The sequence below is a fragment of the Heterocephalus glaber genome, unplaced genomic scaffold (genome assembly GCF_053883595.1).
Source record: "Heterocephalus glaber isolate CG9 unplaced genomic scaffold, H.glaber_assembly_v1.0 deba00001461, whole genome shotgun sequence".
Taxonomy (NCBI): Eukaryota; Metazoa; Chordata; class Mammalia; order Rodentia; family Bathyergidae; genus Heterocephalus; species Heterocephalus glaber.
In genome coordinates, this window is record NW_028258308.1 from 17917281 (window position 1) to 17944129 (window position 26849).

A 26849-nucleotide genomic window follows, 5' to 3' on the forward strand; every position below is an offset into this window, starting at 1 on the left:
TTTATGTCAGTTCAGGGCAGAATATCCTGCCAAATGAGTCATGATAATAACTTTCAATTTTCAGAGCTTTTAGGATTGCAAATAAGGAATTTTGAACCTGCAGTAGATTTCAAGTTATTTCTATCCTTGAAATACATTATTGTTATGATGCCATAGAGGAAAATCAGCATCTTGTTCCTTAAATTGTATTTACATTACAAATTAATCTGGCACAGACTAAGCCTAATTTTGTGAATAATAGCACTTTTTAGCTCTAAAATGGAAAAGTCTAATGAAAACTGCTTCTGCCTATTAGAAAGTGGAAAACTATGTTTCCTGAATAATTTTTATAAATTTAAAATCTGAAATAGCCATTTAAAATTATTATTTCCTTTAAATCAGGCTTACCAACCAATATGAGTAAATGTTCCAATTTACCAATCTAATATATAAAATATTTATAAAATAAGGAAAGATTTCAGTACAATTCAAAAATATCTTGAAAATATCCTCCCTGGGTTTCCTTTATAATGACATTTGTAATACCATTATTCTTTGTTCTGTGACATTTTAAATATTTGATTTCAAAAGTTAAATTTATTATAAACAATACTGTTGAGTATCACATTAAATTCAGTTTATTACTTGTTTGTCTATATAGGCACTAAGAGTGAGATTCAGGTCATTTATTGAGAGCTACAGGAGCCACCATGCCATGGACACAAGCCCTACTCCAGCTAGAAACCGTGGTATAAAACAAAAAGACTAAATGTATCTAGTTGAACAAGAACAAATTTACACACACACACATATACAAACAAAATTGTCTGGAAAGCTTACCTTCTCCATTTCTTTTATCCCTTCATTGTGAATAAAATGGGCAAATATATCATCGCAAAGTGAGAAGAATAATATACACTGAACGGCTTACATTCTGAGACATGGGCAGAAATTCAGCTCAGAGATCCCTGGACACAAACTTCCTCCAGGCAGTAGGAAGAAAGAGAAAACACTAAGACTAAAGCGGGTAAAGGTGAAGGAGTCCCTGTATCTTCCTACCTTAAAGGTCAGAGTACTTAAACAAGCTTTTGTATTTTCAGGTACTAAATTGAACTGTTTATAAATATATACATGCAAAAGTCAAAAAGCCTTTAAAAATGCTCTCCTGATTCCTCAGGAGATAATGTTGTGATGAGCAGGGTAGGCACTGACACAGCAATGGTTATGTATTAAGTATCTATGTACTAAGTACTTAGCACTAGACTACATTTTCTCCTTTAACCTCACAATGACCCTACCAAGGTAGGTACCACTGCTATCCATATTTTAAGCAGAAGACACTGTGTCTTAGTCCACACTAAATCTGGTTCTCAGGCACTGAGCTCCATTATGAGAAGTATTTAAAACTGGGCTTCAGCTTTTAGAGTCTTCTTGGTAATATAAAATCCTTGGGAAAAAGTTTTTTTCTACCTGTGCTCTTTGGATGCTCAAACATAAACATCAGAAGATGAATATGCTTAGACGCCTGACTAGTTCTGGTACTTGTCTCCTTGTGTCAGGACCAGGAAGCAGTAAAGTCCCCCAGTCATTTCCCAACACTTTCTGCTCGGTTCTGTCTTTGCTCAGAGTGAAAGAAAATTAAAATACAAATCACCCAAAAGGAAAGATGGAAAACAAGATAAGTGAGCTGACTGGGACTTTTCCTTAAAAAGGAAGTCTTTTGACTCTGTGTGACCCCAGGGCTGTGCTGATAAAAACACATTTTTTGCAATCCATCACAACAAATCCAGTAGCAAAGATAAACCAGGGTTTAAAGTCTGAAGTCCCTAAATAAATCTGCTTTGTAGAACCTGTGGGCCTCTATTTGGCATCTGACCCTAGGTGAAGGAGGAAACTGAGATGCATCCCTGCCTGCAGAAGCATCAACACTTCAGTGCTGTAGGATGAAGCAGGAAGAAGAATTCTAAGGGTAGAAGCCAACAAAGAAAAGAATAGAAGCAGAGTAAGGGGAAAACTGAGGAAAGGGACTTGCTCTCCAAAGAGATCCCTGTTTCTTCTTAAAAGACCATTTCCCAAGTTAGAGTTTCATAAAGAATGTAATGATTTTCCCCAGGAAAATCATTCTACACTTATCTTCCCTGATGAGTAAAGAATAAGAGTTACACAGCAGGTCACATCCATACCTAGGGGCTTGGAAGAAAAAAGAATTCTAATCACAACATCCCTTTGTTAATTTTCTCACACAGCTGCCATAGAAATAATGGCAGAAGAGACAACAGCGTGGAATGAGGAGCCTGGACTGAGGAGCCTGGACCACCTGCCTGTGTTCAAATCCCAGCTCTATCACTTAGCTGTGTAGCTTTGGGCAGGCTACTGACCTTCTCTCTTCTCATTAGGCTTTGTGATGATTAAATGAAGAAATGTGCAAAGCATGCAGAATAACACTTTACATCACACACACACTACAGGTTGGAATATAAATAGGAACAAAATTTCCAGACAGGACAAAATTTTAAATGACACCCTTGGACCAGCCATGTTGCTCCAAACAATGTTTCTCAGGTAATTTAATCACATGTAAAACATGCCTTCTTTAAAATAAATAAATCTCCAATGATCTGTTGCAGAAATAAATGCAATATTCTTTTGCAATAAATAAAAAAGCTGTGTGAAGTTGCACAAATAAGTTATTTTCTAGATTATCTAAATTATGAAAATCTACAAGTATTTTTTAGTCCATCATGTTTTTAAAGAGTGTTTTCAAGAACAATTCATATAAAGCAACTGGAACTGAAAAGTGTAAAATAACTTCTGAAAATATGTTTGAAATTTCAAAGCACACTGGGGCCACTGGATTTGTTTGGCCCTGGACCCCAGCACCTAGATGGCACCAGCTTCCACAATTCTGCAAAGCAAGTCACAGACAGATTTCCCAGGATATGGACTGGAGCTCATACTCCATTTGCAGACCTCATTTCTATAAGAAAAATGGGATAAGAAGTGGCCCTATTTTTCCCCTCATCAGCACGTCCTCTGAGCACTGCCTTCCACTACAGGAGAAATAAAGTGACTTCTCATAGGTACATCGTCTACTCCTGGGAGTCAGTTATGCCCCATAAGACCTTTGGAAGTTGAAAAGATTATAAGTTGGAAATGCATTCAGCATTGCTTCTTGGCCTTTTGGCTAATATCAAGTGAAAATGCCTTTAGTAGGCTTAACCTACTGAACCACAAAGCTTAGCAACCCAGCACACTGGGGAGTACAGTTTGTGTGTGTGTGCATGCACACGTGTGTCTGTGTGTTTCATGTGAGTCTATATGTTGTGCTACTGGAAATTTGAACTACTGAATTCAGGGCCTTCACATTGAACAACATCCCCACTCCAGTTTTTATGTTTTACTTTGAGATAGGGTCTCATTAAGTCACCAAGTTGCCCAAGCTGAGATGGACTTTGTGATTGTCCTCACCGGGCTGACTAGGATCTGTGGTTGGCTACTGCTGCTCAGTATTACCAGAAAAGATCCTGCTGTATGTAACCAGGCCAGGAAAAAGTCCATCAAAAAGTCCAAAAATCAGCAAGTCAAACCATCATAAGTCAGGGCCAGACTATATGGAGAAAATTTAATAAGGTAGTGTGTGTGGAAAAGAGGCAACATGAAGTGGTTCATTTAGACCAGGCTTGAGAAGGAAAAGCATAGCAGGAAATAAGAATTACCTGAATTAGCTGGGTTGTTCAAGTCCCCAAACACCTTCTCTTCCTTTTCATATTTGACAGACCTACCAAAGGTGTTTGTCCCCTGCTAAGAACACAGAGAAGATGAAGGGCCTAAGGGAAGCTGTGCATTCAGTACCTAAGTTAGAAAAGTCAAATAACAAGGATTCTTATGGGCCAGCACACAGAGATCTAAGAAACTATAGGCATGAAAGGACAAAACTGTTTGCCTGGGTTGCAAGCCAATCATTTACAGACTACCTTGAAAACCAAAGCCTTTCAAAAGACAATTGCTTGAAAAAAAAAAAAAAACTTGCCTTGAAAAACAGTTGATTTTGAAGAGCAATGTCTTTTTCCTTGGAATAAAAATAAATGATTCCCTCTCTCATACCACATCCATAGGCTGGTCCTGGCCACTTCCTTCTTGCTGTCAGTTTTCCTTTGAGAATTTCCTTTGAGTTTTCTTTTGCCAGTGAACTCTTAATAAAAATTTCTTATTTATCATCATTATTATTTTATTAGGCCACACAATTCAACACTTCACGTTCAACTCAAGAGCTAACATGCAAAATAGAAACTTACCGGCTATAGTTTCCACTAGTTTGATTCTGTTTTGGGGATAAACTATCTTAATTAGCAATGAATTCCAACTGCAAAAGAGAGCCAAAATTGCTCTCCCCTCTAAATACAGGAATACTTCCCAGGCAAGAATGGATTTCTCCCCTATAAGCTGCAGAATTGTCTTCGAATATTTTTAGAAGATACTTAACTGCTCTCTCAACAATTTCCAAACAGTTGCCAGAAATCAGATTCAGTGTCCATTGTACTGTCCCAACTGCCTTCTCCCTGCCAACCCCTTTCAGAACCACAGTGGTTTCCTTCCCCTTCTTTGTAGATGCTTACTATAAAAAACTCAGGTTTGATGAGGTCAGACTTCACCACTTACAACCTGTAACTTCTCCAAACCATCAAGTCCTCACCTATAAACAGAGATCTTAATAGCAATTTGACAGAGCTACTGTGAGAAGAAATCAATAAAAGATAGTTCATATTAGGAAAGTATGAGATGAGATTGCACTGTTCTCCCCTTAAGACTTCCCCAAAGAAACTGCACAGTAGAGGAGTGCTCTACCTCATAAAAAGAAAACAAAGCCAGATTATTCCACAAGAAGCAAGAGTATCGAAAGTCCATTTTCTGGAATCAAAGTATATTCCCTATTGGCAGTGTGGTCAGATTAATTTTCTCAGACATCTTATCACCTTGCTCAAAACCTTTCATTGGCTCCACAATGCACACTGAAGAAAATCTGGACTCCCACTCACCATAATTCACCACCATCCTACCTTTTCCAACCCTTTCAACTACTGATTCCTCCCACTTTCTAATGCAAACAAAGTTCTTAACTTCATGTGCTATAGGGCCTATCTCTGTACAAAGTCCTTATGAGCAAGAGTTCCATCTTACACATCTTTGAACTCCAGTTTATCAAGCGCATAGTCTTGTATGTAATGATATGTAGTAATTATTTAGTGATAAGGAAGTAGTTCAATCCCTCTTGGAACCCGCTGGGAACAGCGGACAGGGACCAAAAGGCAGATGATATTAACTATATGCTGTGATAGATAAACTTATTATGAACAAGTGATAAACAAGGGAAACAAAATTACTATAAAAAGTACACTATTAAAAAAGAACTGTTTACTATTTGCAATACATTTCCCATGGAAATCAAACTAAGTATATTAACAAACTTTTGACTTACATTTATTCTACATTTCATTCAAAAAGACCTTACTGAGCTAAGCCCTATAAAGAACACTATGGGTCAAGCATCATGAGGAGCTCTATGGAGGACACAAAGATGATGAAGATTAAGATCTCTGCCTTCAGAGGGCTTACACTACTGGCTGAGGATGGAGCCCAGTGGTAAAGACTTGCCTAACATGCATGAGGCCCTTGGTTAAATTCCCCAGCTGGAGAGAAAGAGAGATAGACAGACAGACAGATTTGTGTCTCCTGGAAGAATGCTATATCCCTTGATAAAGTAACATGGGTATGTAACACAGTAGGTCCTAATTCAATCACCACATCAGACTCGCTCCATCATTTCTTTCACCTCACAATAAATAATGTGACCCCGCATTTTACACAAGTGAATTGTTTGGAAGTCATGTTGGGAGAGTTTTACTAGGTATTATAAAAGTCTGTAAGAAAAAGAGATCTCTGGAAAGCTTCAAAGAAGTACGGGCACCCGAACTGCACTGGAAAACAGGTGGAAAGGAAAGAACATGACAAACAAAAAGAAGAAAAACAAGAACAAGAGAAGGAAGTACAGTGGCACATTTGAGCCCTTATTAATACAGAGAAGCTGTGCCTTGGGGAAAATGGAGGGATGTAGTGGAGGAAGAGCAAGGAGGCTTTACTGAGGCTGGCCAGTTAACAGAGAGCCCAGTGGCCTCACAACAAATGAGAGCCCCTGTTGCCTGCCTGGGGAAACCCCAAATACATCCAGGGCACATACAAAGAAGGCTCTTGGGCTTCCCACCTGCTCAGGTCTTTGTTCCTCACTGGAAAACACAGCTCACGATCCCTATTAACCTAGACTGTAAGATGGACTGGCCTGTGTCGAAACAAATAAAAAACTGAGTTGATCATTAGAAATAAATTCAACCTGCACTTACAGAGTGCTGAGTTTGTGCAATTCACTTTGCTGCGCCCTGGGCAAAACATTGCATTGCACTGCAGAATTCACCATTGTTTCAAAAAGGCAGTTACTTATCATAGAGTATAGAATGTAATATATTGAAATAAACTCCAGAATACCAAGGGCCTTTGATAAGACTTTCAAATCTTACTCCTACAGGCAAGAGTTCAGCAAATATCCAATCAGTGCTCTTATTGCAATCAGTCGACCTCAGGTGGTACGGCCTCCACAGCCAATAGAAGTTCCATAGTCACCTCAGTCAGACTTGGAAAGCAGACAGAAAGCCTCAACACCGTGGCCTCCCCCAGCCTTTGAGGGTCTCTCCGGTGCAGCCGTGACCCCAAGGCACTCACCCAGTCCTTCCACGGCTGCCACAGTATGGCTCTGCCATCCTCAGGAAGACCAACTTCTAGAGGAAGCCCATCCTAAAACTCTGTCCTGCTTTCCTTTGGTTCTCTAAGTTGAGTTTCTTATACAAATTAAAGAGAATTGTCCTTATCTCCACTTCACTTGAGCATTTTACACTTATTTATAATTACTTCATGCTCTTTTTATAAACCAAATCAGAAAACAAATAATGAGCACACACAAAAAAACTTTTGTACCCACTTATCACTTTCTCTGGAAAACATCTGAAAGCACGGCCTGTGACAAAGCTCATGGTAGAGCACCTGTCCAACTTGTGCAAAGCCTTGGGTCACAAGGAAGGAAGGAAGGGGAGAAGGAAGGAAGGAGAAAGGAAGGGGAGGGGAGGGAGGGGAGAGGAGGGGAGGGGCAGGGCACAGCAGGGCAGGGCACAGCAGGGCAGGGCAAGGCAAGGCAAGGCAAAGAAAAGAAAGCTGGCCCCAAAGACAAGCCTCATTATTATCAAAAGCACTGTCCAGTTCTTTCCAGTCTATAGGCTACCAATGCACACCCCCCTTATATATTCCCTTATACTCCACAGATGCACAGCTGTGACACACTCAGCTGCCCTTATCCATCATTTTCTGAAATGCAGACGGGGAAACTGTTACAAATTCTCAGTAACCTTCCCAAAAAACACCTTGCTCTACTCCCAGAATAAAACCTTTCCTTACTGGGAAACATAGCAATCCACGCTCTGAATCAGATATATGTGACCACTAGGGGCTGGCCCTGACACTCTGCTCGTATCTGTTTGCTCCAGCCACCAGGAGCAGAAGCAACTGTCAACCCTTCCTGTCTGTTCTTGCTGTTCTTTCAATCAAAAATGCCTCCCTCGCCCATTTGCCAAATTTACATTGCCTCTCTCCTTCCGGAAGTGGGTGGTGAACTGCCCTCCAATTTCTCTGGTCCATGAGACCGCTTCCTTCTTCTCTCCCTAAGTCTTTTGCTTGTTGTGCTTCTCTGAAGCCTGTATCTCATTATTTGGTTACTGCAGTTGGTTATTTATCTGCTTGTCTCACTAACTAAACTGTAAGCTCTTTGAGAATATGGATGGGTAATTTTCAACTTTACATCTTCACAGCATAGTGCTTCGCACACAGCTGTTATAAAACATCTGTTGAAGGAATTAATTCCTTGGAGAATTTTATTTAAAGTAGTTGTTTGCAGAAAAGAATTTAATTTAATCACTATCATATTTCTTTGCATAGTACTTAGAGCTAGTTTTAAAGGTATTTTAAAATTATTGCCCCATGACTGAAGGAAATAAAAACTTTGTAATTCCTCTTATTACCTCGCCTTTTGTCAATCGCAGACATTATGCATCTTCTTCCGAATTATTTACAACTCAGTAAGTTATGATCTATTTGTTACCACGCCAGGGTATGTTATTCTATAGGGGCCAAACTTTAAGAAGAATTGATAGAAATGAAAAATTGGAGCAATACATATGAGTAAACCAACAACACAGCTTCTACCATGCAACTGACATTTCATTCAATTTCTTCATCTACTACAGCTCTTGTCAGAACAAATGAAAAATTTCTCACTCTGGTTCACAATACATACATAAATGTTTTTATTCATTTTACTTAACAGATTTACTTGCAGCAATAAATTTTTCCCATCCATTCAAGTAGTAGTTTGAGCCATTTTCTAGCAGATTATATTTAATTCTTAAGCTCCTGTTATCCTGAGGTGGTTCTGACCCAACTCTACTCTGAGATACCATAGAAGTGCTGAGCCTGGGGTTCTTTCTTACCAAGCAGAGAGGTTACCCTACTAGGAACTGATATAATTAATTCACCTCCAGATTCAGGATTTCCTCTCCCTAGAAATTTTAGGATTCAAAATACAACAGAAAAAAGAAAGCGTTACACAGTTCAACGAAACTCACTAAGTACTTAATCTGGCAACCAAACCTTGAGCAGTTTACTTGATTTCAGCAGGGCAGACTATGGTCACTAAGGAAGTTTCCGATCCTAGCATTTATGAAGTCTGAGTACTTTTATCTGATTTTTCCTTCAATGCACTCTGATTCACCTCATTCTGGCATTACTCAATTCCCAATGTGTGTTTTATCAGCTTTACAGCATCTCAAAATTTTGAAAATGATTTTATGTTGCATTCTATACATATTGTAATGAGGGAAAATCTTAGTCCCTTAGACTACACTAGCATGTCATTTTGTAAACCACAGAAACACACACACACACACACACACACACACACACACAAGACTGGATACAACTCAACAACCTACAGACTAACAATTCAAAAATAAGGAATATGAATACAGATTTCTCCCATAAAAAGATGTCCTGTCGCTCATTATTATGGAAATGCAAATCAAAGTCATACTGAGATATCCTTCACAACCATTAGGATGGTTATCAACCAAAAAACAAATTAGAAAATAACAAATGTCTATAAAGATATACAGAAATTGGAAACCTTGTTCATTGCTGATGGGAATGTCAAATGAATGGTATAGCCACTATGGAAAATAGTTTAGTGGTTCTTCAAAATGTTAAACATAGGCCAGGCACGGTGGTGCACACTTATAATCCCAGCACTCGGGACGCTGAAGCAGGAGGAATCGCTGCAAGTTTGAGGCCAGCCTGGGGTACCTAGGGAGTTCAAGGCCAGCCTACACTGCATAGCAAAATCCTGGCTCAAAAAAAATTTTTTAAACACAGAATTACCATAGGACACAGCAATTCTGGTGGCTTGAAAGAACTGAAACCAGGGACCCAATAGGTATTTTTATACCAATATTCACAGCAGCCTTACTCAACAGCCAGAAGGTAATAACATCCCTATATCCCTATTGTACAGCAAAAGATGAATGGATTAACAAATTGTAGAAAATTATTCACTCTTAAAAGGACATATACCTATAATCCCAGCACCTTCAGAGGCTGAGGCAGGAGGACTGCAAGTTCAAGCCCATCCTGGGCAACTTAGCAACTTAGGGAGAACTTGTCTCAAAAATTAAAAATAATATAAAATAAAAAGGGCTAGGGTTGTAGATCAGTGTGAAAGCCCTGGGTTCAATCTCCAGTACTGCAAAATAAATAAATATATGAGGTACTTACAACAGTCAATTCCCTGAGGCAGAAAGTAGAATGGTGGTTGCCAGGGGCTGAAGGGAACAGTCATTGTTTAATGTGAACAGATTTTCTGGTTGAGATGATAAAGGTCAGCATAGTGGTAATGGCTGCACAATATTGTAAACATACTTAAGGTGCGTTCGTTTTTATACAAATGATCATTCTTGAATGGGAAGAGGATTAACAGATGGAGGGGGAGGGAGGAGAGAGAAAGGGGATGAAAAAAGAATTTAAAATGTGTTATGTACATGTATCAACTCCACCCAAGGACTGTAAACATTATGTACTCCAAACATGCACTAATAAAAAAAAATTTTTAAATAAGCATACTTACCACTGAACTGTACACTTAAAGATGATGATAATAGTAAATTTTATAAATTTGCTAGTTCTACTGTTTCCTTCAGTCCTCTTGTGGGTAATAATTATCTTTTAATTCAGATGATTTGAAGTACAGTGGTATCTCAGTTCATGAACTTAATCTGTGACCAGAATGAGGGAAAGAGTTAAGATCATGAACTGAGGTACCCCTGTATTCACTACAGCTACACAGTCTCTCATACACACACATTTACACACACAAAAATGCTTATATATTTTTTTAAATTGACTAAGGATCCATTTCCCTTTCATGGTGATGATCCCTCAAGTCATGTGAAAAGAAAACCACCATTCATCACACAAAAAACTAGGTTCTCCTAGCACAAACCTCCACAGGCAGAAGTCCGGTATTTATTAAGCTAAGGGCTAGTGACAGCATCCAAGCTGAGAGGAAGGAAAAGAAGACAGTGGAGATAACTATCAAGGCTCAGTCACTTCAATTTTCCTGAATGACAAAAGACACCAAACAGTAGCTCTACAAACAAACTGAACTGAATATAGGAGGATCACAGGGATAGAGCAATAACAATAAACAATGTGTTGTTTCATGCCTACTTTATAATCTACTCAGAATCTGGGTTTTAAAAAGTACAATGATGCCCTTACTCAAAAATCTGTCACTTTATCACTGGCGTCTTCTACAATCTGAGACGACCTGATGTGGCCAAAGGAAGAGGAGCATCATTCAGAGAGACAGAGGCAGGAGGATCACAAGTTCAAGCCCAGCCTAGGCAACTTAGATCCTGTCTCAAAAAAAAAAATCACTGGAGATGTAGCTCAGTTTGAAGCCCTGGGTTTGATCCCCACTACTGGGGTGGGGTGGGGGTGGGGGTCTCCCAGAAAATCTACCACCCCTTTCGCAGGACCTGTTATCTTTCTTGTCTACTTGCTTGCTTTTGTTTTCTCCACCTGGACAATTTCACCTCCTAACTAGGAGGACTAGAGACCACATCTTCAACCTAACTCAAATCCATGCTGATTGCTTCTCCTTTGCACACATCCCTCTACATATAGTTAGCACTGAATAAACACTCACTAATTAAATGACTGATCAAAATAGTTAGTTGTTTCAGTTGAGTAGCTTCTTCTACCCTGTCTCCCAAATTGTAACCTGACTTTCAAGAACTGCAAAGAGTACATGATGCATTCAAAGCACCTGTAAGAGAAGTAAATCCTCTCCTATATTTTCAACTCACCCTGAGTAAACTAGTCCTCAGTAGGACCACACCCGAAAGTGGAAGGAGAAGTTCATCTACATTCCCTACTGGGTCCTCCTTGCAGGCTCCCCAAGTTTCCACCTTCATTCTACAATGGGAAGAAGGGAGCAGTGTTACCATTGTGGGTCCCTGGGAGCACTAGAACACCCCATATTCCCAGGCGTGTCCTCTGGGGACAACAGCCTTTTGATTGACTTCTCTGACCCCTCTCCCCTCCTATTTGGAGGTCTTTAACTTGAAAGGGCAGTTAAACAGAGCCTATGAGTTAAATTTCCTCATATTAACAAACTCCCAACATCCCAAGAAAGAGTCAATAAGGGTGTGCCTTCGGGATTAGTATTTTAAAACGAGATTATGCTTTCCTGTTCTTCTGTCAGTTGCAAATCCCCAACCCTACTAGAATCACTTAAAACTAATCTACAGTGTTTTTATTGGAAGAAAGCAATCAGAAAAGCTCTGACCCACTGAGCAACTGGGAATTTTGTTGCTGAAGGTTTGGTTTAGTCTTTATTTTTCTAGCTGCTGGTCCTGCTAACATGATTCTGTGAAGGTCACATTTAATCTTACAGAATAAAGCTACCTAAGCAGTTCTTAGGTAGGCTTCAGTAAAAATAAATTGCCTTGGCTCTCTGGACAAGTCTGTTGCTTCAATCAACAATTTCAGTAGTGGAGAACAAATGAAGGCAATTTAAAATACCACATTTGATTTCAAAAGAATTTTAGCGCACATATGTTATAACCCGAAAGTGTTTGTGAAAAACAATAACAAAGTTATTTTTAATAAGGAACCCTACAGAGAAAGTAGCAACTCTCCAATGTATATCACCAATTCATCACTAAAAATAGCTTATTTATACCCGAGTTCGATCCCCAGTACCGGAAAAAAAAAAAAAAAAGCTTATTTATATGTACAAGAAGATATAAGGATCATTATTGGGCCTGAAATGTCAGAGAAATGGATGAAAATATATTTTGGGATTTTATTGAAATTTTTATTGTTATTAGTACATGTGCGCAGTAAATAATGATTACATTCATCATGGAGAGTTGGTACATGTACATAATACATCTCAATTCTTTTTACTTCCTCTTCCAGTTCGTCTTTCTCTTACCTCCCTCCATAGTAAGATTCTTTTAAATGTCTGGGTACAAACGAGAAAAGCCAAACAATTTCTCACCTTCTGAGTACTGAACACCTAATACAAAGTGACAAATCCTAATGCAAAGTGACAAGTCTCAATGTTTATGCGCTCAATATATGTATACCATTAGGTCTCTAACACAGCAGATCTGCCATCTCTCCTGAGCTGGAATTAAGCCTTCCCATCTAACCTTTGCTTTATTGCTCAAAATCAAAGCAACAAATATTTGTCTAGTTCTTCCTGCATATCAAGTACTGGCGGGGAATGCAAAGAAACAAGACCCATCCAAGCTCTCAAATAATTTACTGCATAGGTGACAGAAACTAAACTCCAAGTAATCAAAGCTTTTCACAACAGACCCAGGAAAGATTCATCAGTATGTGCATGGCTGATGATTATCAGAATGGCACATGCAGTGCCCTACTTCTGTGGGAATTCAGAGCATTTTATTGTTTTAGGCTGAAGAGTTCAGGTAAGATATGTGGGGAAAGACCAAAGGAGATTCATGCAGTTACAATTAAAACAACCACTCTGCTTTCCTTTAGTCCTTTTAGGTTTTGTCCTATATTTAAAATTGTGTTCCATATTTAAAGTCCTTCCCCTAACATTTCTCTTCATATCTTACTTCATTTCCCAACCCTGCACCATCCAATATGGCAACCCCTAACCAGCTGTGTCTATCAGCACTTGAAATGTGGGTGGGCTGAATTAAGACACTGCAGGAGAAGACACTGGACTTTGAGGACTCAGTATGAAAAAACAATGTAAAATATCTCATTAATATTTTCACACTGATGATTTTGGAATGATTTTGGATATAATTGGTTACATGAAACATTAAAATTAATTTCACATGCTTCTTTGCACTTCTCTAATGTGGCTACTAGAAAATTGGGAATATACACATGGTTCACATTGTATTTGCACTGGACAGTGTTGTCCTAATCAATCCCCTCCCCCGCTTCAGCTATGCTCTGGCATTCAGTCTCTGGACTCATAATACTCACACCCAAACTTAGTTTTATAATAATTCAAAAATATCTCTATATCCAAAAAGGGAATAAGACAATTTTTTGTTTTGTTGTTAGTGTTGTTTGTTTTGTTTTTTCAGGTAAAAATTAGGCATTTTGGAGTCTTCTTCAATTGTAAAAACTAGGGGTCACACTCTGACTCAGCCTTTCTTGCAGTTCCCAACAGTGGACTTGTAAAGGTGGATGAGCAAAGAAAAATAAAACTCTGGATGAATCAGGGTTCCTGAAAAAATGAGCTCCTGCAACATGAGAATAGCTAGGATACAAAGATGTTAGTGAAGATATACAATGTGACATGTAACTATGGAAAATACTGGTTAGAAACATTTTACTCTTCACATACCTTGAGAATTAGACCTGTAGCTATTTGTCTAAAGTAACTGTTTATATCCAAAAGAATAATAAAATTTCTTATCTCCTGAAGAGTATCAATTTGTTACATCCTGGACCACACTCCTTGGTCAAGTTTCCAAGGTGCTAGGAAAACTCCTATCTTCCTAGGCATTTATATTTCAAAAGAGAGGAAGCCCAGACCTTGGAGAGGTCCCTAGATTACAAAATTTATACTTCCTGAAAGGTTAAGATCAGAACCCTGGATCCTTTTCAGACAGGTTTCAAAGGAGTTTAAGTTTGGGTTTTCTTCTTTTGTTTGTTTTTTCTTTCTCTCACAACTTTTGGAAAAGAGAGACAGCAGCTCTGTCCCAGTCAACAGAGTAAAAAACACACCCATATTCCATCAGTTTTCATAGCATTCCCTGAGGGTGTAAGTATGAGTCTTTATAATCAATGACCTAATTGTAAATATCAATAAGGAATTTTTTCTCTTGCCCAGGGGTTCTGCATTTCTGCAGTAGTAATATTTACTCACATTAATTAGTTAATTGGCCCACAAAGTAAAACTGTGACGTGAGATAACATCTCAGATCCTTCACACTTCTTGGCAAATCAGGATGGGTCAACCTCACCAAAGAGCCACCAGGCTCAGTGACTTCAATTAGCAAGAGCTATATGGGGACAGTGGTGTCTTCTAGCACTGGCCAGTTAGAGTCTGGATTCACAAAGAGCGGCACTAAGAAGTCTAGAATGGCTAGGGCCATGCACAGCACCCTCCTCGGCAACATCTAATTTGCTTTTCCTAATCTTACACGTACCAGAGGTGGGGTCAAAGGGGATACTTTAGCATGGTCATGAGAACATTTTCTAGTTACAAGAGTAACTGTGCTTGCTTTTTAAATTTGAGAAATACAAAGCTTTTCAGGAGGCAACACAAACAAAATTCAACATCAAAATGATGTTTTCTCACAGATTTTTTTGAATATTATACTCAAATGCTCACATATAAATAAAACTGGGGCACAATATAACACTCTTTTTCCCTATCCAATATTTACAATAACACATCAAATATATCCCATTATTAAATACAGTTCAAAAACATGAATATAAGGATGGGACTATATAGCTCAGTGGTAGAGCACTTACCTAGCATGTTCAAAGCCCTGGGCTTGTACCCCAGCAACAAACACGCACAGAGACACATACACACACACACACACACACACACACACACAAACAAATACACACACTGAACTTTATAAGCTACCTATATTCTGGATGCACTATAATTCACTTACATGTGTTCCTATTGTTGGTTAATCAGGTTCTTTCCAAGTTTTCACAATTAAAAAAAAAAGGCTAATTCAATAAACATCCTTAAATAAAAATTTTTGTTTCCTCTGGTAACTTTAAGCAAATAGATTTCTAAAAGCAGCATTGCTGGAAAAAGGAATTTAACATTTTTAAGCCTTTAACAGTTGTTAAATTCCACAATGTTTCTTTCATTGCTTAATCCCAACCACATTACAGAGTACTAAGTTTCCAAATAGTGTGACGGGCAGGGCCCAGTTAGTTAGGTGTTCAGAGTTCCATCTTAACTTCTGTCATCTATTCTTCAGAAAAACACGATATTGGTCCATTCTATTTTCCTGGTTCCATTTTGAAACTCTACAGTCTGATAAAAGTAAAACAGCCCCAAGGAAGACCAACATAAACAGAACAGAGAGAGCCCGAGAGAGATTATGGTATTTCTGATTAATTTTATTGACACACGTCTTTCCTCTGAGGGCCCATTGTTTACCTCAAGACTAATTTAGTTTGAGTCTGGGGCTTCACGATAGGGATATCAGTCCATCCATCTTCAAATAGTACTTCAACCCCAGTACCTCTAAAGTGATTTCAACCATGCCCAAGTGACAACCACCCATATCTCCAAGTTTACTTGTATAAAGTAAGCTGATGCCTCAAAATTTCCCCATCAGACTTTAACATCCTCAGGATACAAGGTAACCTCAAGGTCAAAGTATGCCAGTATTTCAACTGGTGCTTGAGTTACACTTACTTAACTACCAACTGCTCCCTTCACCTCCAAAACTCTTTCCAAGATATTTATGCAAAGATAGAAAATCTACTTGCCTAGTTACATCTTTTCTCTCTTCCACTCAGGAATTCAGGAGTGCTATTTTGCTCTCTACCTTCTTTTCTTTTGTTAATCACCCAATCCCCCCAACTTGCACTTTCCAATCCCCTCCCATTGTTACTCCATTACCCCACTAACACCACATCAAAGTGTTAGGACATTCTTTTCTCCCTCTTGTAATTTTTCTCTTCTTTTCAATAAATCTAGGTTAGGGAGAAAAGAATTCTTTCAGAAATAACATACTAGATATTACCTGAAATAAAGCAATTTGTATGAAATTTCTTTTCACTCAAAATATCAGCCTCACCAAATGGGAAACTCAGCAGGAACCTTACAGGGTTATGACAATGTCTTTTATTTACAAAGTACTTTTTTGGGGTCCTCCAAAACCCTGACATTCATAAGCTTCATAAGAGCAAATTAATATGTGAGTTCATTTTCCTTTGAACACATCAATTATGCAAGTATCAAATCCTGTTACACAGATAGCAACAGATTGCTAAGTATGCTTGAAAAAGGATTTATTTATGAAAATTACCTAGTAAGTAGTTAACTCTCAAAATGTTTGTTTAATGAAAACTTCATGGGCTTTTATCAAACAAAACCTTAAATTAAGATTTCTGTTGAACTAAATTGGTCTTGCCCTTGAGATGAAAGTACTTAGAACCTATCATCAGAAAGACCCACATGAGCCTTCTGTTTCTTATATAGAGTCTTTACTTGACTTGCATTCTTTATTCTTTATAGAAGGTGAATTCTAAGCTGATAAGAGACTCAAAACAAAACAGCAACAAATCTATAACTCTCTAGGCCTTATCTCCTCTTAAAAATGAAAAAATCACCAGGTGTGGTGGCAATGCATGTTAATTCCAACACTTGAAAGGCTGAGGCAAGAGGATCACCCACATTCAAGGCCAGTCTGGGCTACACAGTGAGTTAAGGTCAGCCTGAACTACAAAGTCAGATCCTGTCTCAAAAACAAACAAAGAAAAATAGAAAAATTCCGACTTGGGAGTATAGCTCAAGGAAGGAGCACTTGCCTAGCACATACAAGGCCCTATGTTCAATTCCCAGCACCACGAGGGGGAAAAAAAAAAAGGAAAATTCAAAGTATCACATCCATAGCACCAGTATCATTTTTGTATGATTTTCATATGCCCTGCAAGATCAACATAAACAGGACCAACAGAGAGTAACCACAGGCTCTCCTATTCAAAGCACTGGTTTAAATGTGGCAAGGTGGAAAGAGGTTCCATCCACTTGCTTTCCTGATGTCCTGGTCTCACAGCAAAGCAGAGATCACAGGTTTGGCCCTAGGAGGAGATCTCTGACTCACTGGTCCTCCACCTTGCTCTGGCCCACACACCTGAGGGAAACCAGGGATGGGCATCTGACACACAATGGGGAATAAGAGGCTCGCTGTGAAGCAGGAAGGGATGTAGGCAGCCTCAGATCTGAAGGGTCCTGCTTGGTTTCTACAAGATCTCTCCCCCAGGGCATTCTCATAACAGACGTACCTCTTGTCACCTAAGGATGACAGGGCTATCTAGTCACTAAGGTCCCAAAGGGGGAAGTGACCAGAGAGTTAATCAAAGCAGTAAAAGTCAACTCCATATTTTTGACTTCTTGTACTTTCCACTACTGCACAGTCTTGTCCCTAGCTGCTTGTCAACAAATATTTAATAAATACATGAAGTAATAGCATGATGTCTGGGTTCACTGAACAAACTAATTACATGTCCTACTGTATTTATATAATTATTCTTCATTTAAAATATTTTCATGGGGTCTCTGGATTCCCAACAGAACTCGAAGTTTTGGGAAAAGGTCCTCCCAGTTTCAGTACCTGAGGAAGATTTAAGAACTGTGGGTTTATCTAACATGAATCTGCCCAGGGTTTAACACACCAAGGTTCTCCACATCTGGCTGGAATAAGATCAACTAGACTTGATAATACTAGTTTTCTCAAGCAGATCAGGAGTTCTGACTGAAAGATATATAACAGGGGCCCCTGAAGGCTTCTTAGGAAGTTTTATTTAGAAGCAATTTGTTTCAGAGACAGTCTGTCAAAAGACGGAGCTTATGGGGGAGTTATTTTAAAGGGAATCTCTCAAGGTAAAAAGATGGAGATTTTAAGCCTGCCACTTGCTCCGAATCAGGAGAGGGCTAGGAGTCCTCAGTATAACCTTGTCCCCCAGGATCAGCAGTGTGGGGGATGGATTTCCTGTCTCTGTGTTGCCTTTGGTACTTTATTTAAAAAATAAATCTGTTTCCTATAGATAAATTTATCACTCTTTGTGGACAAATCAAAGTCTAACCAAACCTTCTCACCCTTTTTCTTTCCCTACCAGTCACACCCACCATAAGAGCTATTCTTCAGCTCAGCCCATTATATATTAAAGCTGACATTCTATACCAAACATCAATTCACTTAGGCCCAAAGCAGGACACAAATGGGGCAGGCAGAGGCAGAAAGTCCTGACCTCCCACCCTAGTGTGGGAAAGAACCTGGTATCCCATAGAGATGAAATTATTTTTATTATTAATAATTGATATTTCACAGCCTTTTATTTTATATAGTATTTTATGTATTTTATATTATAAATATACACTATATTTTCACATGTTATATACAGTGTTGGACACGTGGTTAAGTATTCAACAAGTTAACTAAAAGTCCCTTTAAAGTAGTTTAGCAAAATATTTTAATCCGGTTAAGTGCATATCTGAAATAACAGACACTGAATTGAACAGTGTGACACAATGGTAAGGAAAATTCAGACTAAAGCACAACGAGCTCATGCAAAGAGGCAAAAAAAACACTGGTCCAATCACTGTTATTTCCATACATTTGGTCTCCATGGATACATCCTAACTTTTCTTCTGCCAGAAAAAAATATTTCACTGATAATATTATATTTCATTGTTAAATATTTTCTGAGTACTTTATATGTAATAGTTATCCCAGGTGTAATTCTTACCATTATTTATATACTTTCAGGAGAGGTAAAATTCTTTCGTGCTAGAAATTCTGTATAAAAAAGTCAATATCTGATCTACTTGTGATTCCCTGGCTTTTTTTCTTTTTACTTGAATAGTAATCTGATAGAATTTTGAAAGTTAATGCCTTCCACATTTATGATTGCTAGAACTTACCCAAATGATTTTTCATATACGATATCTCAACTGTTCCTGGAAATAGCCCTATTTGCATAGTTATTATTATTATTACTCCCACAGAACTAATCCCAAAAGGTAATTACTCTATTTTTTGTTGTTGATTGTCAACTCACAAACTAGAACGCCACCTCTGTACAATGTAAATATGCTTTCTGGTTTTCAAGTGGATCTACATTGCCTAGCACTGTGTCTGGGTGCATAGTAAATACTCTACACATATTTATTAAATGTAGAAATAATTTCCTGAACTGCCCATTTTGGAAGAAGGAAGATAAGGGAACTATGACCCAAATACTTAATTTAGAATTTAGTAGTCTGCTCACTATCAAAAGGAAACTATGTGAAAATGCTCTAAAAACAACAGAGCTTATACTAGATAATGCTAATAAAAATGCAATGTCCTTGGTAATAGGAGAAAATCAATACACATCAAATATTGAACTTTCAAAGCTTAAAATTTTCCCACTGAGTTTAAACATCTTTAACTAGCTCTGGCATATTAAATAAAGTATTGCAAGAGCCAGGGCAAGAGAAAAACTAGGGCCATAGTTCATAGTGCTGTAAGGACTTTATGGTAACCATTTGTCTGTTATAATTTGCTTCCAGTTTTACTACATCCCCCTACTTTTGATTATGATGACATTTTTACAGGTAACTATGTCGGAAATATATGCAACATTACTTCTAACTTTTGAAGATTAACAGAAAAAAGACAACTCATTGCGAGTGAAATACGTAAATGCTCAATTTAAAGAAGGAGTTACAAAGCATAATGGACAAGAACTCTTGGATCTAAGAGACCAAAATCTAACTTCTTACACAACAGACTAAGTTGTAAATTATAACCATTCACTAATTACGGTGAAATTCCGGACTCTGCCACATCAATCAATAGATGTTCTATGGTTACTCCTGGAGACGCCCGTATAAGTCATCTGCTGAAGATACTTAAGAAAAGTTGTTTCAGGATTTTTTAGTTTCCTTTTTTTTTTTTTTTTTTTTTTTTTTGCCTCTTCTCTCTTTACCCACCCACCCCCAAACAAAAAACAAAGAGGATTTGGCAGATCAGAGAATCCTGAATTTGTGTGTTCGAGGAAGTTAAACAGGGTCAAGCTTGGGGCCCTGGCAAGGGAGGGGCTTCTAACATCTAGATCTTCCACCATTCACGTGCAGTCGGTTCCAAGACCCCAGTCTGTCCGCACCTGCCCTTAAGCACCAGGAAGTACAGGCTGCTAAATTTAAATGTTACTTGCAGTCGACCTGAAAACTAATAAATAACTGCAGGCTAGATGGCAACCTTTGAGATTCCTGAAAATCCACAACATGAAATGTAACTATCCTCCACCCTGAGCCATTCATCAAAAGCAGACCGACTCATGGCCACAGGGAGGGCAGGGATTGAAGGAAAATGCCTGCACCACTTTTCCACTTTTAGACCGACGCTGTATTTTCTTATGCCACAACAAGGAGAAGGAGCACTGCCCAGTGCCCACACTGGAGGGAGGAGACTCAAGGTGCAGGGAGCGAGCACCAAGTCCCCAAATTTCAAATACTGCAGGGCCAGGAAGAGAAAGCCACCAGGCTCATTCGTGGTGACCTCAACTGTCAGTCCGAGAAGCCACATTTAATAGCCGATCGTCAAGCGTCCTGACTCCACCGGCTGAACTGGGCATCTCACCTGGTGCCCGGACACTGTCCTCGCGCTCGGCTCGGGCTGCCAGCCTCCTTCCCTCTCCTCGTTCGAAGGTGCCAAACGCACCAAGACCTGGGGCCAGCAGGGGATGCCGGTGCGCCCCGGTCAAGGGATGAGCTGCACCGACGCCCTGCGCACTCGGGAAGGTTCCCCCGGCCGCCGTCGGGCACCGGCCCCCAGGCCGAGCGGCGGGGAGCGGGCAGGCGCCGCGATTGGCCGCGGCCAGCATCGCTCGGAGGGCGAGCCCGGCCGGTGGGGCGAGAGGAAGTGGCGGCCGCGGCTTTGCACCAACCGTGATCCGCCGGCGGGGGAATGTCACCCGGCGCCCAGAGCGGGTCAGAGGGCACGGGGCGGGTACTCAGGTCCCCACCCCGCCGCCGCCCGAGCCCTGGGACCCCGAGGGGACGACGGCCCCGAGCCGGCCCATAGGGCGCCACCCGGTCCCGGGAGGGTCCCTGCCCCCACCGCTGCTGCGCAGCCCAGGCAGGTCGGGCCCAGCGCGCCAGGCCGGCCCGGGGGCGCCCGCGGGGACCGGAGGAGGACGGCGCTAGGCCGCGGCCAGGGCCGATGACCCCTCGGCTCCGCGCCCTCCCGGGACGCGCCGCACGAGCCCCCGGCGCGCGGGACAAGTGCAGTGACAAAGCCCCGGGGCAAGGCCGGGCGCTGGCCGGCGGGAAGGAGGACACAGCGGCAGCGGCCCAGCCCCCAGGAAGCCGGGCGCGCCGGCCAGGCCCTGCGCCCAGCCCCGCGCAGACCCCGCCGGCCGGCTCTGCCGCTGGCACCCGGCGCCCGTGACCTGCCCCGAGCCCGGCGGACGGGCGAGCCCCGGGCCCCGGCAAGTTTCCCCTCCCCGCGGCGAGAGGGGTCCCCTGGCCGGGCGCGGGCAGCCGGCGGCAGCGGGCGCCTGCTTATTTACGCCTTGGGCTCCCCGGAGAGAGCCGCCACCGCCGGGCACTGAGGAAGACCGGCTCCCGTCCTTGGGCTCTGAGGGCGACGGCGGCTGCAAACACACACAGACATACGACAATCTTGTGTTAAATGAGGCCCAACCCCAGCGGACCTGCACCCCCACCCACTACACCTGGGGCGCAGAATCACACAGAGCTGGGCTGTGTCCATGGAGCCTCTCCACATCTGCAAATCCAAAAGTGAAATTAAACCTCCACCAACCTCCTCCACCACCACCTCCTCCTCCTCCTCCTCCTCCTCCTCCTCCTCCTCCTCCTCCTCCTCCTCCTCCTCCACCTCCTCCTCCTCCTCCTCTTCCTCCTCCACCTCCTCCTCCTCCTCGCAGCCTCAGCAGCCCCAGTGCCAGTAGCAACAGCAGCAGAACCTGCTTCCCCTAAATTCAGATTTTCCATAACTGTGCCGACTGTTCCTCAAAAAATCCGTATTAATATTTATGAACCCCGTCGTTTTCCGCCCGCAAAACATCGTGTCAAAGCATCAGGACACGCATACACACACAGCTTCTCCAGTCCCCGTAAACATGCCCTCGAGAGAAACACACGCACAGTCACAACTATTATTTGAAAAATGTTACCTCTCAGTGTGCTTTTTCAACGCTACCAATACAATTCCGCAAGGTATAAGTGTTGCTAGGGTGTGTGAAATGGAAATGAAAGCCCGTCAGTTGAATAATCGCAGGAGCAAAACTAAAAGTTACTCCCCGGCTTGCCTGAGAACAGTCCAGATCGAAAGCAAAACAAGGAGAGGAAACTGCGAAGCACTGAGCCTGGAAATCCCCCCACCCCCCGCCTCCTCCGGGCCTCGCTCCCTCCCTCCCCCCCTCCCTCGCCTCCCCCTCCACCCTCCTCCCTCCTCCCTCCACCCTTCCTCCACAGTGTTTGTTTCAAGCTTGTGCAACCGGGAGGTGGAGGCAGAGGGAGGGCGCGAGCGGCTCGGCCGCGAGGTGCGGAAGTTCGCCTCCGCCGTTCATTGGCAGGCAGCGCCGCTTTCATCATTTCTCGAAAAAGTCAATTTCATTTTCACTTCCCCAAGTCGAGGCAGCAGGAGCAACAAGCGGTAGCGCGTGAGTCTGTTGCTCTCACACAGGGGTCTCAGAGTCGCCGCACCAGCGCTCGAAAGGGGGTCTGCGGTGCCCAGGCTGGAGTTCGACCCGGGAACTAGTGTTAGGGGAAAAGGGAGGTAGCTGCCTCTCCACCCGAAGGGACACCTGGAGGTGGAGGGGGCTGCTTACCATCCAGGAAAGCAAGGACGTTCTTACTATCTCTCTGGTAGTTAGGTGGTGCTTGGAGCCGCTGTGTTTAGGATGAATAAAAAAAACCTCTTTGGAGCACTGCCCTCCTCAAAGGAATGAGAGGAACGATCAGTTGAAAAATAGGTTGCCTTAGGCCGGTACCTTATTGGAACGCTTATCTGCGGCTGAGGGTTTGAGGGGTCTGACGGGCCAGCCCTTTGACACCACCTGGAGCTCCGTCTGGGAGCTGGGATGATAAGGAAGCGCCTCCCCCTCCCACCCCAGTCAGTCACAGCAACACCCCTAGGCTAGTTATTGCCTGGCCACAGAAGTTCCTGTTACTCCAAGATGAAATGCTGTTTTTACTGAAAGCTGTCTTGATCCAGGGTGGTCTTGAGTGGAGGTTTTATACTGTAGTACTACTTCTAACCAAGTTCAGATCTGGCCTCCATAACTTACTTGCCTGGTATCCTTGCCTCAGTTTCCCACACTGAATAATAGAGATAAAGGAAGGATCCCAAGAATGTCACAGGTGCAACAGGAGTTGCTGATTAGCTCAAACTAGTACCACTCATTTGGGATCTATCCCTTTTTGGTCACTTACCTTAAAAGTATGGATTTTACTTTAGCTATATCTGTTTCTGACCCCACTTACAGTTTTATTAACCTCCCACCAATCTATCTACCAGAAAAAGTCCCTTCTTAGGACACCGCAACTATCAATATGTAAAAACATCCTAGGAAATAACTTCCACTACATCTCTTTGTCACAAAAGCACTGAATTCTACTCCCTGAAAAAAGGAAGGTATTCAAATATGCATGCATGGCAAGGAAAGAGCTGAATGTTTGGGACTATATCTTGTGGCTCTGATCTCAGATTCATTATTTATTCTATAAAAACGCTATGTAACACTGCTCTTGTATTTCATAAATCAATAACCATAACTACATGTAAACTGTAGCATAGTTTCAACCACCCAGGGACCCAAGTTAAAAACTCAGTAGTCATTAGTCATTTTTTTTTCTATTCCAAGCAGATAGAAGGAAAAATGCAGAGTGTGATTTTGAACTTGTTGTTCCTTGCATGCATGGGACTGACCTTATTAAGCAGCCTACACACACAGGTCCCAGGAAAGAAACAGTGAGACATAGTTGGACAGCTGACGCCTTCCTGTGTCTGTGACAGGCAGCTGCCTCAGTGGTGTGCTTTCAAGGCAGGCAGATGGCCTTGCCCACAAACCTCCACCCTGCGTCCTAATTACCTATTGCCACACATAAGGTTATTCCTGGAAACTTGTGCTGGGTGCAGAAAGCCTTCAGACTGCTGTGATTGTGAGGCTTGATGTCCCAGTTCCTGTTCTTTCTTTACAGCCCTGTGAGAAGGTAGACCTGCCTGTTGTAAGCACAATTGCTTTTCCTTGTTTCAGGAAAAGGTGCTGTCTTAATTATGGTCTTTAACAAACAAGAATTTTTTCACACGCTTTTTCTTCCAGTCATTTTTGGTGTTTTCTTTCCAACAGTATACATTCAGTCACATCCTATTGACTTGTTCATGCAACGAACAAATATCTCCGGCCCCGGCCCATCCCTAGGTCACTGCTGTCATTCAGGTATTGCAATTCCTGGAAACCTGCCTCTTACCTATCTCCTACCTTGGACTCCTCCAGGCCAGTGGCTACACTACTATCCAAGTAGAAAATGAGTATCAGGTAAAGCCCAGTTAAGGACTTTTCTTTGCCCTTCAGAAATCTCTCTGTAGCTTTCAGAATGAAGGCCATATTACTTGACAAAAATACATAAAGTCCACTGTAATGTCTCAGCAGGCTGTTTTGCAGCTTTATCCCCTGCCACTGCACCCCACAAGGCCTGCATCTCTCCCTTGCCAAACTGGCTGCTTTCCTTTTTGCAAAACAGTGCAGCCAGAGCTGTTCCCTTTATTCCTTGTTGTATCCTTAGCATGGGCACTCAGTACTTGTGAATTAATGATTACTTGCACTTTTCATCAGGTTCTTCTAAAATATTTTAGACATTATCAGAGCATTTGTTTTATATTTTAATAACTTTAAGATAAATGTAACTGATTACTTATTTTGCAGCAGTCAAAAAATATAGGAAAGCTGAAAGATGAGACTAAGACACCTGGAATCTCACCTCTTAATTATGGTATGTATTTCCTACTAGTCATTTTTCTAAAGGGCCATTTCCAATTGTCATATACTCAGTCTGTCACTCAGCATCATTTAATAATGCTGATTGTGCTTCTCATTCCCTGCAGTGCTTATGTGACATCCTTCTGTCCTATTCTGTTTCTTGGCTGGCTTCTCTTCTGCTGCCAGCCCCCTAAATTATGGTGTTGCCAAGCATTCTCTCCTCAACCCTCTTATTTTCTCATTCTACATATTTTCTTTTTGGATGCTCTCATCCACACCCAAAGCTTCAAATATCATTACAGATGGCCCCCAACTTAGGATCATTCTATTTAGAATCTTCCAACCATACGATGGTACAAAAGCAATATGCATTCAGTACAAACCATACTTAAAATTGTGAACACTGATCTTTTCCCAGCAGTACACAGTAGGATATTCAGTGATGTCATGATGCTGGCCACCAATACTGAGGCAGAGCTCATAGCCACACACATGATCACAAGGGGAAACGGCCAGGGTACCTGTTGCTAAGCTATGATATTCTGTAGGTTCATCAAATGCATTTTTGTCATCCAATATTCTCAATTTACTATGGACTTATCAAGATGTAATAAGTGGAGGAACATGGATATTTGATGATCTGTGACTTCTGAGTTCTGACACATTACTTTCTAGATATTCCTCAGATGCAAAAAATTATGCATGCCTAAACTCATAACATAAAACTAAACTCATAACATCTTTCCCCACAACTAATATTTATCACTCCATTGATTAGCCAGGGATTGATTAGACTGAGAGGAAAACTGAGAGGTATCATGGACTCCCCCCTTTCCTGAGCCCCTCCCTGGAGTTCCCTGAGGTAAAGGTATTGCTTCCAATTTTTCAGTCCCCCTAAACTCATAAAATGAATGGATTTCCTTCTTTTTCTTATGCCTCTGATGACATATCACTGAAGATCAAAGATGAAATATGACCCCAAATATCCACATGGTATTAATATACACAGTCAGGAAGTACTGCTTAGCTCTTTGATGAGATGTACACAGTCACAAATCTCTGTGGAAAATGGATCAATAGAGCAAAATATAACCTTTTTGGAAGCCTACGGAAAAGGTACCATTTGCCATTCAAAGATGTCTGATCAAATACTTTAGTCTAATATAAAACTTATTTGAGCAGTCTTGTATAAGGAAACCAGAACACTCACAGGTATAGAATGATACACTTCACCTACAAATGGAACATCTTGATATCTACTTGAAGCTTTAGGACTAATTTCTTTTCAGGAATGATGAGTGAAAGTAATGATTATTTCAACAGGACAGTGATAGATTTCTCCACGAGTGGACCTTAACTGAGAAAAAAATTTAAAGATGCACCCAAGGTGGACCCTTACAATTGGCTTTTATTTTTCTAATAAATGCATTAATAAATACTTATTAAAGTAGCAAACATTTGCT

General features: G+C 41.2%; 1 protein-coding gene across 8 annotated transcripts in view; it reads right to left on the reverse strand.

Annotated features, from left to right (window-relative positions):
• Irf2 (interferon regulatory factor 2) overlaps positions 1-22785 on the reverse strand; it is an 84384-nt gene extending 61599 nt beyond the window's left edge. The window contains exons 1-2 of one of the 8 annotated variants that reach the window (XM_087217062.1): positions 22579-22768; positions 11493-11601 (exon numbers count right to left, since the gene is read on the reverse strand). In XM_087217062.1, the coding sequence (XP_087073188.1) occupies positions 11493-11600 (108 nt within the window). In that variant the 5' untranslated portion in view covers position 11601; positions 22579-22768. Of the gene's footprint in view, positions 1-10249; positions 10398-11492; positions 11602-21020; positions 21637-22116; positions 22190-22578 lie in introns of those variants that run through there. The other 7 variants (XM_087217063.1, XM_021264985.2, XM_004852995.4 and 4 more) reach the window with 7 other exon arrangements.
• Between the last annotated feature and the right edge of the window lie 4064 nt (positions 22786-26849).